The 13,910-nt window shown below is 34.7% G+C and overlaps 1 protein-coding gene across 7 annotated transcripts in view; it reads left to right on the top strand.

The window, feature by feature from the left end:
• SCAF8 (SR-related CTD associated factor 8) overlaps positions 1-13,910 on the top strand; it is a 153,695-nt gene that overhangs the window by 39,319 nt on the left and 100,466 nt on the right. For 6 of the 7 annotated variants that reach the window (XM_054570144.1, XM_054570139.1, XM_054570141.1 and 3 more), the window contains 8 exons: positions 138-299; positions 2,435-2,588; positions 3,467-3,597; positions 6,469-6,645; positions 7,942-8,021; positions 9,689-9,806; positions 11,799-11,930; positions 12,205-12,317. In XM_054570144.1, the coding sequence (XP_054426119.1) occupies positions 138-299; positions 2,435-2,588; positions 3,467-3,597; positions 6,469-6,645; positions 7,942-8,021; positions 9,689-9,806; positions 11,799-11,930; positions 12,205-12,317 (1,067 nt within the window). The remainder of the gene's footprint in view (positions 1-137; positions 300-2,434; positions 2,589-3,466; positions 3,598-6,468; positions 6,646-7,941; positions 8,022-9,688; positions 9,807-11,798; positions 11,931-12,204; positions 12,318-13,910) is intronic. The other variant, XM_054570142.1, reaches the window with a different exon arrangement.

Consider the following 13,910-nt stretch of genomic DNA (forward strand, 5'->3'; position numbering starts at 1 on the left):
GTGGAATAGTCAATAACTGAATATTCAGTACCTCAATGTGAACAGTGTTTTGTGTTTGCACAGGGTTTATGATGATTTTCTATCATGAATTTTACTTTCTCATTTCCGTCCCTTCTCTTTCGTTTTTTTTTCATCAGTGTAAACCAGAATACAAGGTACCTGGACTTTATGTTATTGACTCCATTGTACGACAATCTCGACATCAGTTTGGTCAAGAAAAGGATGTGTTTGCACCCAGATTTAGTAATAACATCATTAGCACTTTCCAGAATTTATATCGTTGCCCTGGGGATGACAAGGTATGCTTGCTTGCTTGAGGTTTTTTTTTTTTTTTTTAGAGTAGATAACATTACCCTTTTGATCTTAATGAGACTGTTTAGATTATCTTAATTTATGATTTTATGTTACTCTTTTAGTTATTCCAAATTTGAATATTTAGTTACTGCACTATCTGTTTCTTTTTGTCCTTAGAATCTTCTTAAAGAGACTGGAAAGATGTAGTTGATTTTGCCACTTTTTAATTTATTGAAGCAATTGATATTAAAGAAACTTGGTATCCTGAGTTTTTGGAATCATACAAAAAGTTTATTCACACACAGTCAGTTCAGAATTTTGATTACTTAACCTAATTTACCTGTTTAGTGTCTGAAAACCAGATTTGTGATGCAATTAATAGAAAATAACTGTGTGTCAAAATTTTTTTCTTTAATGATTTTTTTGTATTAGTAGTTTTATTACTGCTGGAAACCAGACTACTAGGTTTACTAGATCTGAATGAGTAAATATTCTCTACTACATAAAATAAAAGGCTCTAGACCCTGAGGAAGAAGGGGTCGTTTATCTTCATATGTGCTCAAAGATATTAGAAGGTTACTTTGGGTGTTGATTTGGAAATTTAGTGTGCTTTTCTGACAGAGATGATTGCAATACAGATTATGTAGGAAAATATAAGAATAGGAGTAATGGTGCTTTTAAAGAAGAACCGCTTAACAAAACTTAAAAACCTTATCACAAATCTTTAACCTTGTGTAAAGTACAAGATTAGGTAGTCCTTATTTTTAATAATTATAGTCTTTAATTAGAAAAAATCTTGTTATAATGGATATATATGGAGATATTATTGTATCTTGTTTGATAAACTCTTGGATATGCTTCTTGAGATGATTTTTTTAAAAATTTGCTTTAGTATTTTGATAATTCTCTGCAGGCAAAAAGAATGCTCCTAATTTTAAGTTACCTCTTATAAGTGAGTCTTAAAATAGGATCTCACGTAAAATAACTCATCTAAAATTTTATGTTTTTTTAAGTAAAACATAGATTTAGAAATTTCACCAGTTTGGACTGTTACTGTGAAAAAATCAGTGTTGAATTTGTAGACTTCATAATAATAATGTTCCTCATTTATAATAGAGTTCTTTTTTAACCATAGTAGGAAAGATCACACTGATACTGTAACCTCAGTCATAAACTTGAGGCATTTGTTTGTATGTAGGTAGATACATAGAATACTTGTCAGAGACTGGCTAATTTTGAATTACAGGATGAGTGTCTTGGGAACTGGAAGATTTTTTTCTAAAAAGCAAAAAACTGTAAGGTACTTTTTAAGTGCTCACGTCATAGAAAGGACAGTCAATTCAGAAGGTATGAAGCATTCTTTGTGTAATTTTCTATGCTTCATTTGAAATATGGAAGTTTGCATGTTAATATAGTTGGGACATAGTTTGAAATTCATCAGTATATTATAAGGAATTCAAAGACAAAAACTAGATGTTTATTCTTAAAATCACTTCTTTTACTATTATTAATACATTTAACAGAAGTCTCTTTTTAATACTTAATCTAAGCCTGTCATTTAAATTATTTTCCTAATGGAGTAAGTAATGTTACAGTAATAGCTAATACTTAGTGCTAATGACAGAACTTTTGTATGCTGAACAGTTGGGAAAAAATATAAATTTGGTTCAATTCTTATTTGAGAAATAACCTCCCCTATTTTAAAACGAAAATTTTAAAGTCACATGTAATAAGGACTTTGCCTTGATTTTACATATTTGTTTAAAAGATAAAGTTAAAGTTGACTGTAACTTGAGCACTCAAGTGCATCCTGGCCTGCCTCAGCCACACGCAGCCCGCAGCCAGCCATTACTGCAACCGCCAGGCTTCCCAGGAGGCCAAAGCCCGGCGGCCATCCCCGCCCTCTGCGAACCGTAGCTGTCCTTTCCCGTGTCTGTCTGTCGAAGTGAACCTGTTCTTACCCTCTCCCAAGTGAGCTGAGGTTACCAAATGCAAAATTAGAGAAACAGTTTTAGGGGTGGAAAGTCTGGTAGAACCTATTTTATCCTTGCCACCCACTGCCCAGATAGTCTCTACAAATTGACTATGCTGAGGTTTGAAAGCAAAAAAATCAAAATGTCATTTTTCTTTTTACCTCTAGAGTAAAATAGTAAGAGTGTTAAATTTATGGCAGAAGAATAATGTATTTAAGAGTGAGATTATTCAGCCTCTATTGGATATGGCAGCGGGGATTCCTCCGCCAGTTGTCACCCCGGTTCTGGCCAGTACTACGGCTGCTATGAGCAACACCCCAGGTATGTTGCTTTGATATAGACTTATTTTCCAGATATTCTACGCATGCTTTTTAGGTGATTATTCATATATAAAATAATAACTAGACAGTGCAGGATAATTTGTCTTACCATTAAGCTGTTGAAAGGAAAAGTAATTTGAAGGGAAAATAAATTCAGAAATTATAGTTGGTGTAATTTGTTTCTAAAAATTAGGTAGCTGAATATTTTTGGTCTTTAGAAACATAAATATAAGAAAGTTAGGGAAATTCGTGTGTCAGTTAGGTTTTTACTGATTTAACTGCCTGTAATCTTTAAACTTGCATGCAGATCAACTTGATATTCACAGTTATACTAGAGAAACTTAGTATTATAAAGAACCTGAAAAAATTATTTAATAGAGCCGAGATTGCTTTAGTAATATCTCAAAATTGTCTCCTGAGTTACTTAATTGACATTTATGATATTTTTTACCATCCAAGAACTACATTTGTTAACATTTTGGTATATATTTAGTTTTTGGTGAACGTGTATGTGTACATGCACATTTCTGAACAAAAATAGTTCTGTACATACTATTTTATAGTTTTCATTGAAGATTATATTTTGTATATTTTCTTATGTAATTGAATTTTCTTATGTAGTAAGATTTTTAATGACTACTAAACATTATAGCCCCCTTTAAAGAAGCTAATTGAAGACAAGCATGGATGATCCTTTTGCCACTTTAACCTACCTAATTCTGTAGTGGGTTTTCAAAATGGATACAATAAAATAATAATATATAATTTTGTATAGAGTTTATTACAAAATATGACAGAGCACATATTTCTACCTTTCAAGTGTTACTTATTTACTTATATATATATTTATTGGGGTGGGTGTGATGTCTTTTTAAAAAGGAACTCCTGTGACACCTGTTACTCCAGCCAATGTGGTCCAAGGCTTACCTGATCCATGGGTGTCCCAGATAGCAAATACCGATACGCTTACGGCTGTAGCTCAGATCTTACAAAGTCCTCAGGGCCAGCAGGTGAGCAGCTTTTTTGTTACTTCGACAATGATTTAGAACTCATTTTCCTAATGGATTATTTTATCATGTACCACCTAAAGAGTATGTGTTTTGTATTTTGTAAAAATAATATCACATTATATATTGTACTGTGTAACTTGTTTTATTCATTTAGTAATGCATCATGAACACTTTTGTCCTTAAAGATTGTTTTAGAAAAGATTAATTTTACACCAGCATATTGATTTAATGCACATAATTTGTGTCAGACATTATTAGGAGCTATTGTTACTCCAGTAATGAGACAGGGAGGTCTTCTATCTTGGAGAAGAGGTCTGTTGAATATCTTACAGGGAGACAGACAGTGAAAAAAGTATAGATTTATATTTTAAATCCTCACCCGAGAATATGTTTATTCATTTTAGAGAGAGGGGAAGGTGGGGAGAGAGAGGGAGAGAGAAAAACATTGATGCAAGAGAAACATTGATCAGTTGTCTCTTGTAAGTGCCCCAACCAGGGATCGAACTTGCAAGCCAGGCATGTGCCCTGGCAGGGGATTGAGCTCACAGCGTTTTGGCGTACGGGATCACGCTCCCAACCAACTGAGCCACCTGGCCAGGACAGGGTAAATCTTTAGAGTCACTAGCTAGGTTTGGGGGACAGGGTCAGAATTGAAGAGGGTAGCCAAGGTAATGTGTCTTTGAGGAAGCAGCATTTGAATTGAGACTTGATATGAGGATAGCTCATCTTTAGCATCTCTTTTTTAACTTATCCTTTAAAAACCAAATTAGTTGTGATCTGTACAATAAAACTTCTTGAGCTCTCTTTTCCCACGTACTAATGTGGTATAAGCTTTTGCTTAAGTATCAACTCAATGAGGCCTTCAAAACAGTTTAAAACTTCAGACTCTATCTTTTATTCCTTTAGGCTCCTTTTCACTATCACCTGCCTTATTTTTTCCTTAGTACTTACTACTTTCTGTTATGTTATATTATTTACTTATTTTTGTTTATTCTTTGTCTCTTCCCACTGGAATGTATGCTCTGCAAGGGCAAGGATTTTTATCTTTTTTGTTCATTGCTGTATCTCCAGTTTCTAGGTTATAGCAGGTGTTTAATAATTTTTTTGGAGGATGAATAATGTATGTTGGGTGTGCACAAGACACTTAAAAGTTGAGGTGTCTGGAGGATGAGGTGGCCTGTGTGTGTGAGTTATTAGAGACAAAGTTGAGATTCAAATGGAGGGCCTGGGTTTCACCAGACATAAATGGTGGGATGGGAAGTAAAAGATAAGCTGATATGCTAAGCAGTGGGGAACTGCCAGAGATTTTTACGTAGAATCCACATAATCTGAACAGTGTTTTCATAGATGGAAGAGTGGAGAAGGTCTGACGACAAGGGAGTGTCTTATCTTTCAGAAACAATGATAATGGAAGGGAAGTGATGAATACGGGGAAAATAGTCGAGTTGGGAACTCCAGACGGACATTTAATCTCAAAAAGGGACCATTCTAGACTTCTAAAAATATAAAAACCAATTCAATTGTAGTCATAGATTGGACCCAATTTCTACATTTTTGGGACAGTTGGGAAACTGATAATACATAAAATTATTGAATTATTTTATTGTATAATGCTGATATTTTGAAAATCATAAAGTGAATGTTCCTATTCCTGTTTTTTAAAAAATACCTATGAGAATAAATACTTTTGGCAGGAGAAAGGATTTTCCAGAAGAAATAGAGAGCCAAGAAGACAGTAATTCATAGAATATAAGTTCAGAGTAGAGGGAAAAATAGGGTTCTAAGGTGGTTTGAACCTGGGTGACTGAAAAAACAGCAGTGCTATTGGGGAAAATGGGGATGTCGAAGGGGCAGTTCAGGTTTGTAAAGGAGAGAGATGGTCCTCCCGCACGTCCCCTGGTCTTTCCCCCCTTTCCTCCTTGCCTTTCTTCCTTATTCTCCCTCCTTCCATCTTGTTTTGTAGCTTCCTCAGTGCAATAACTCAACGATTAACTTTTTAAAAATTATTTTCTTTGCTATTACATGAGTAGTTTGTAGTAAATGTTTATTTGATAGCTAAACGACTCCTTTGTGTTTTAATGTTGCTATTTTAGATAGGCATGAAATTATCTTACTGTCATCTTGAGTGGTGTTTGTACCTTCTCCCCCTGTAAGTTGTGCTTTATACTTAAAGAGTACAGATGTCTTGTTTAGCAGTAACTTTTCTAATTTTATTTTACTCTAAACTGATAAAATTTAGATTTATAGCTTGGTTAAGATCTTTATTAGGAAAGTATTAATTACTTCTAGGATGTACTCTGGGTTTACTTAACTACAAAGTATCTTCAGGATCTTACTATTCCTATTTTTTAAGAGGGTGGGTGAATAGAGGGAACAAGGGGCTACTTTCAACTCTTATTGCACTGTATGCCTTTAATTTCTTTAGTTTTGGGTTCTGCTCCAAGGACAGATTTCTTCACTTTCTTACTTTCAGGAAACGTTATCAGATGGCAGGTCTGAAAGACAGCAGTTGTGGTCAGCGCTTGTCCTGTTACATAGATTAAGAAGTTAATTGAAGGAAGGATGAAATTTTAGTGAATAAGTCAGTCTGCTTGCGATGATGCTGTTCTTTTATCTGATTATCATTGAATGAACACTTTGTTTTGTTTAAAATTTTCTGACTTACCAGAAGCAAGACAGATTTATTAAGGAATGTGCTATCTATGGCACATAAAATCTATTTTTTAAAAAATTAACTGTCATTTTGAGTTATATTTTTTGTTGATATCCAAAGACTAGAATGAATTTTATTGACTGAAAGTTTTAGATAGGCATCCTTGTAGATAAAACCCAGTACCTGTTTGTATTAATTCCCCTTTGTTTCCCTTCCAGTTTCAGCAGTTAATACAGACTTTACAGATACAACAGCAGAAGCCACAGCCGTCCATCCTGCAGGCCCTGGATGCCGGCCTTGTAGTTCAGCTGCAGGCTCTGACCGCACAGCTCACAGCGGCAGCGGCAGCCGCCAGCACCCTCAACCCCTTGGAACAGGGAGTGTCTTTTAACAAGGTAGGAATTAAGATGCCAGATCCATACTATGTGAAGTGTGGGATTTTATGTACTATCTTAGTGGTTCTGATTGCGTTCTATCATAGAACTATTTCCATATCCACTGTGCTATATAAGACATTACCAGTTTTACAAAAGACTGAACTCTCTGAAAGTAATTGAGTAGTTTCGTAATTCTGTTTGAAACATTTAGAATATTTTTATTTTCATAAAAATAAAGATTTACAGGCCATTAAAGTTGTGAATTTACCATTGAGGCAAATTACTATTTTCTGAATTTTTAAATTTATTTTTTGGATGTTACAAATATATTGATTATGGTGTCCTATAATTTTAACCTGCTATATTCAAACTGTTGAGCATGTAAGTTGAAAGAACAACTTTCCTACAAGTTGTCACTATTTTACAATACTTTGATAAATTGAGGCCTGATTATACTGTTTTGAAAGTTGAAAACCTTTCATGTGTAGCTGATTGCGTGATATCTTCAGTATTCTTGTTAATTATGGGAATGTTAAATACCTTGGAAGTATTACCCATATTATTTTTATTTTTGCCACTGTTCTTTTCAATGGAGTAGAAAAATACTGATTTATTGAGGTATTAGACTTTTTTTAGCCAGCAGTTTCCAAAGTGTAATTTAGTCTGACTCTAAATAGTTAAATGACATAAAAATCCTCTAAATTGATCATTTAGAAAATAGTAGAGCAAAGGAAACTGTAGTAGGAAAAGATCATTGATTATAGTCCTAGATTTTTTTTTTAACCAAGCTTTATCACCATTAGCGAGCCACTTTAATTCTAATACTCTTCTTCTTCTTTTTCTTCTTCTTTTTTAAAAGATTTTATTTATTTATTTTTAGGGGAAGGGAGGGAGAGAGCATCAATGTGCTGTTGCCTCTTGTGCACCCCCTACTGGGAACCGGGCCTGTAACCCAGGCATGTGCCCTGACTGGGGATGGATCCAGTGACCTTTTGGTTCACAGGCCGGCACTCAGTCCACTGAGCCACACCGGGCAGGGCTCTAATACTCTCTTTTATAGGGTATTATTAGTATTTATACTGTGTCATGATTTATTCTGTTACATAAGGCAATTATGTCACAGTACTATAAAGAAAAGTAAAGATCCACTCAGAGGGTTTTATAATAGTAAAACAAAGTGATATGAAACATTTTCGTATTCAGTGATACAGATAAATTAGTGGGATGTCATTGACCTTTAAATAAAATAGCGTTTGTAACATTTTTAATCTGTCTTTTCTCCTTTCACCCCTTTCTTCCCCCCAACTCCCTTAGAAGTTGATGGATAGATTTGATTTTGGGGAAGATTCTGAACATAGTGAAGAACCCAAAAAAGAAATTCCAACTTCTCAACTGTAAGAATCATTATGTTTTTCTTAATAACCATAATTTTTTTGATACTTTTATAAACATTGGATGGGATGGTGCATTCTGAACTACTAGGTATACTTGGAATAAGTTAGGCTGTGATTTCAGAACAGCCTAACTTGAACGTTTGCCCTAACATTGCAGAATGATTGTAGGGTTGTGGTCTTGTTCTCATTGCATTGCTCTATTATTTTTGACTCTCAGATCTTTGCAAATAGTTGCGCTGTATCAAAAGTCTTTATCGAAATATTGGTAGGTCTAGTTACGATATTTTCTACGCCTGTATTAGGCTTTAAGTTACATAACTCTTTGTAAGAATATTTGAAGTAATAGGAAAGAAGCTTGCTTCTAGTGCCAATGGCCAGTTCTGGGAAGTGTACCAAAGTCTAGGAGCGTATCAGGCTAACCAGACGTAACAGTTGGGGTTGTAGGGATTTTATTTTTTAAAGAAATTGTATGTTTTTATTTAGATCAGTCATTTTCTTTATCAAACAGTTCTCCAGTGCCCCAGGTTTTGTTGAGGGCTTGTGAGAGTAACACCGGGGACAGCTGTCTTGGGGATGGCGTGGGAGGTGGGGAAATGGAAGGGGGTGCCGAATGGGGATAATATACTGAAGGATTTATTGATATAATATGTAATACAAATACATTCTTTTGGTAAAAAATAAAGGTTTAGATTATGAATTGTGAGGTTAGAAGCATTTGAAATTATGTTATCAGTTTCCTGAACGATATAAAAGTCATCTTTAACAGTCCTGACAACAGGGTATTATCCAGTGTGGTAATGCCTTTTATTATGAGATTTTAAGTAATTGGTTATTGTATGTTATTTCGTTATTGAATCCTGTTTTGATTTGCCTTCTACAAACAAATGCATTTTGCTTTTCTAAAGCAAGGAAACAAATTTGCTCCATTATCTTTTGCGACATCACCCTTCAGCTGTTGAAGAGGGGTAGCATTCTCCCCCTCAGGCCTGTTTGTTTCAGATGACAAACTTTTTTCAGCTGTTTCAAGACTTGTCACAATCCTCATTGCCATTTTGGGGGTGACCTCTCTTTTGTTCGTGTTCCCTTGTGGCACACAGAATTCCGGTTGTATTCCAGGTGTGAGTTTCCCAGAGCATAGTTAAATTATTCCTCTTATCTAAACATTGTTTCTGTTAAAATACCTAATAATGTGAATTCTGTTCTAAAGAAAGCAAATTTTACGAAGTTTGTTTGTTGTCAGTTATAATTGTAGATTTTATATATATTAATAGAATATTTCCCCCACTATTTCATAATTAGAGAAGTTAAAGGGAGATAGTATTTAAATACTCTTTTAATTGTTTTTAGGAGTGTTTTATTGAGCTTTTCTTAAAATATTCTATTGTAAAAAGTACTGATTTATATGTATTTAAGAGTATGAAATAGTAATATCAGATCTTCATCAGAGTATCTCTAACATGTTCCCTATTGAAATATTGTTGAGTATATTTCTGTTTTAACATATTGATGTTTTGAGGTATTCCATTTTCTTAATATTCCAGAAGTAAACATTGTAGTATATTTCATTTATTTGGCATTGGGGGGTTTAGGGGTATTTGAATACTGAGTTATTTTTATATTATCTTTACTCGATTCTAAAATATATTCCCACTTGTTTTCCTGTTTAGTTCTCATGTTTCAGAATCTGTGAACAATTCCATTTTTCATCAGATAGCAGAGCAACTACAGCAGCAAAACCTTGAACATCTCAGGCAGCAACTCTTGGAACAGCAACAGCCTCAAAAGGTTTATAACTCCCTCTTGTGGCCTTTAGTGTTACTGCTGTCTGTAGTCTGTAAATTGGTGTTTCTTCAGTATGGTGGTTTTTTCTTCAGCTGTTACTAGGAAGATCAATCTTTTTAGAATTTTTACAGTTTTTTCTATAATCAAAATGTACTCTAGCAACGTATGAATTGGTTGAGAACGTTGTAGAAATTAATTTTGGCGTACTGGCAGTGGAGGACAGAAGAGAGAGATGGTGTTTCAGTGCTACAACTTAGTTCCTCTCCAGTCAGTTCCCTGTCAGCAAGGTAATGCTGGTTTTGCTGTTGTTGATGGTGATGGTGACAGAGTAGATGGTTCCCTTTACTTAGGCTATTACCATGTGGCAGGAACTTTATTAGGTATGATTATATTTAATGCTAATGAGATAGGTCTTTTCGACACCCACTTTACACCATAGGAAATTGAAGTTCAGTGAAATGAAACATCTCATCTTTCTAATACTCAAAACTTTCTGGTGAAAATGAATTTAATGCAACATCACAAACATTTTAAAATAAGCACAAATGATATACACAGAGGTGAACAGAAAAGCAAGACCTCAAATGATAACCTCTTCTTTAATGAGGCGCATACTTCTGTGTGAACCCAGGCAGGATTCTAGTTTCTGCAACAGGTACAAGGGAAGGACAGTGGAAGTGTGGAAGAGAGGAGAGTTACTTTAGGTCAAAAGGGCAGTGAACCGTAGGCACTGCTAGGGTCTGAACTTGTTCTTTTGATGCACATAGTAAAGAGAAAATGAATATTAACGATAGTTTGCTAGCTTGGAGCATGTACCTGGAATTATGAGAATGCAATTCCATTCCTTATTTTGAAGAAAATTCAGATAGAAGCGTTTGGAGTAGGTGCAGTATTTATGTCAAACAAATACAGATCTGCCTGAGAATTCAGGAACTTGAAGATAGAGAAGAACAATTGGATGTTTAAAGAAAAACACATTTAATTCAAGGAAAAGAGGTTGTCAGTGGTACAATTTTTTAAAAAATAGCAGAGCTGTTACAGAGGCAGAGATAGTAGTGATGGAAGAGTTTATCCAAACAATAGGTTTGTTCATCCATGAAAGTGACACTGTTGAATTGCCTTAGTTCCAGTTTTATTTCACAAGGTTTAGTAGAAGCAGTAAAATCAGTAGAACTCTTCACCTCCTCGTAATTAACACCAGATTATTGAAGTGAAAGGTGAAAGTTAATACAGACTTGAGATTAAGAATCTCAATCTGCTCCTCCAAACCTCAGTGCTTTATACATTATCTGTAAAATTTTAGAAGATACAGTAATAACACCCCTTTGGAAGGAAGCGATGTTCTTAAAAGCTTTGCTGTTCAAAAATGAGAAGGGAATGGTGAGGCAAAACAAGTTTTCTAATGCGTAAAGTGGATAGTGTTTAAAACAAATTTAGAACAGGGAAGTGTATCTACAGAGCAACAAATTGAATAAGTTGTATAATTGGCTCTGTCAATCCAAGTGTCTTACTGTATTTAAGATAGGATGAAATAAGCAGAAAAATTAAAGCATTTTTATTTACTACTAAGGTCAGTATGGCTAAGTTTTTATAGTATCTTAGAGAAAAAAATAGTATTATTAGTGTCACTTTAAACATTATAGCCCTGACCACACATGGAGGTTGCCATTATATATCATTGATGGTATAATCCCCTTATTAATTCTTGATAGCTTATGTTTTCCACAATTAAAAATTTATTTGAAGACCTACTTGCTTTCATCATTCTATTCTAAAATTATAGTCTTCTCCGCCTTTGATGATGTTCCATGCTTTTAAGTAAATTTGGATTTAAACAAAAGTGTAGGTTTAGATTGATTATAAAAAATTAAGCATGGAATTTCTTTATGTTTTGGGCTTCTTTTAAAAAATTGTTATTCTTGTATGTTTACATTTTTCTTTGTGATGATTCTCATTATTTCCCAATGTTTGTGTATTTGTTTACGTTCTCAAAAGGCAACCCCTCAGGACAGCCAGGAAGGAACATTCGGGTCAGAGCACTCTGCCTCCCCCTCACAGGGGAGCAGCCAGCAGCACTTCCTTGAGCCGGAAGCAAATTTGGATGATTCCATAGACATCCAGCAACAGGTAAAAAGTAAATGCTTTCCTGGGTCATATATTTATAAATTAATTAGAGGAAAATATTCTAAAAGTTGGTAATTTTTATTTTAGGTAGAATGTTTTATTATTTTTATAAAGTAATGGTAATGTCCTGGGTTTTGTCCGCCCAGCCTAAGCTCTGCACTCTAATCATTTTACTGTTAGATATTAATGCTACTATGGTGAGTATTTTGTAAGGCAGAATTGTCAACATATACTGAATCTCAACCGTTTTGTTTGTTTGCTGCTCTTTGATTTTTAGGACATGGATATAGATGAAGGGCAAGATGGAGTAGAAGAGGAGATCTTTGAACAAGAAGCAAAGAAAGTGGCTGTTCGCTCGAGATCAAGAACACATTCACGCTCTCGTTCAAGGTTCTACATAATATTTAAAAATAGTTGTGTGTAAACTTTTAAAATGTTGGCTTTATTTCTTTGCATCAAGATTAAAGGAAATGTTTTTTTTATAGTGACATGTTTCAAAAAAGTAATTCAGAATTTGAAAAACAGAAAATACTTTGTTGGCCCTGGCCAGATAACTTAGTTGGTTAGAGCATTGTCCCAATACACCAACATTGCAGGTTCAGGCCGTGGTCGGAGCACATACAGGAATCAACCAATAAATGCATAAATAAGTGGAACAGGAAACCTATGTTTTTCCCCTCCCGTCCTCCCTTTCCTCTCTCTCTAAAAACAACAACAAAAAAACAGAAAAAGTTCTGTTTTGAATTAGATATATCTGTGGTGATTTATTTGAATAATATACATGGATCACAGCCTTGTCATGAGACTTTGATTTTGTATTATACCTGATTGTAGTTAATAATATGTTGATGACATCCAGCTTTTAGGACATTAATGCCTCTGAACCACCATTAAGTAAGGCTGTAGAGGAACCAGTGTTAGAAATTACTGTATTTATTGCATCCCATTTCGTCTCATAATAATGCCAAAAATGATCATAAAGATAAAACTACATAAATTATTTTTTTAAAAACAGTAAAGTAAGCATAATATCAAAATGAAAAAACATCCGTTAAATTTTTTTTTGACGGGATTTTCAGCATGGCTAAGGCGCATTAGTGTACATGCTCATTCAAATTTAAGCTCAAGATACCTTCTTAACCCAGTAAAGTTTTGTGTAGCATTTAGACATTGTTTTTACTGCACATGATCTTAAAACTGAAAGCCATCCGTCCTTAACATTTTTTACGCCCTATGTTCTGTACATGGGTACCCTGAAAATCTGAACAGTAAATGCTAGAAGAGGGAGCCGGATCTTAGACCACTTTTTCAGTCATTTCTTATTTGTTTCAAAAGTTACTTGTATTTACCTCTTGTAAAGGAGAGCCTGTCAGTTCAGTTCTCTGGAAGTCCACCTCATGCCACTGAATTACCTGACTAAAGCAGTTACAGTGCCAGTGCTGCAGACCGCTGTGGCACAGCGGCTTCTTTGTCTTGCAGCGCCGCCTTAATAAGCATTTCCGAGGGAGTTAAGTGGCATTTCGTTGACAGGAGAAAAGAAAGAATGTTTCAGTATCACCTTGTATTGTAAAGGCAAGAACCATGAAGTTTAATGGAGGTGGAAAGCTTGTAAGCAGAATTATATAGTGGCCTAACTCTTTGCTGGAAACATTGTTTCTTACTTTTAAGAATGTAATATCTTTGTCACCTCCTAAAGGATATTTTTATTTTCTTGGGTTTTTCATCTGTTTTTGACTCTTTGAAAGACAAGTTGGAAGACACCAAGAGAAAGTGAATCTTTGCTAAGATCTCAGTCTCCTTTTCTTCTTGGTTGTGGATAATAATCCAGACTCAGGAAGAATTATTGAAAACAAATATGTATGGTGACCTGGGCAGCACACAGATTTGAGAAGAATGCATGTGTGATACTTAACTCTTTTTTTGAGGTAGATACATGTAAGGGAACCATTTTACGCCCCCCCCCCTTTGAAGTAAAAATTTGAT

This window comes from Pteronotus mesoamericanus, unplaced genomic scaffold, assembly GCF_021234165.1.
Source record: "Pteronotus mesoamericanus isolate MK-2021 breed Mesoamerican mustached bat unplaced genomic scaffold, CSHL_Meso_final contig_20, whole genome shotgun sequence".
NCBI classification, from domain to species: domain Eukaryota; kingdom Metazoa; phylum Chordata; class Mammalia; order Chiroptera; family Mormoopidae; genus Pteronotus; species Pteronotus mesoamericanus.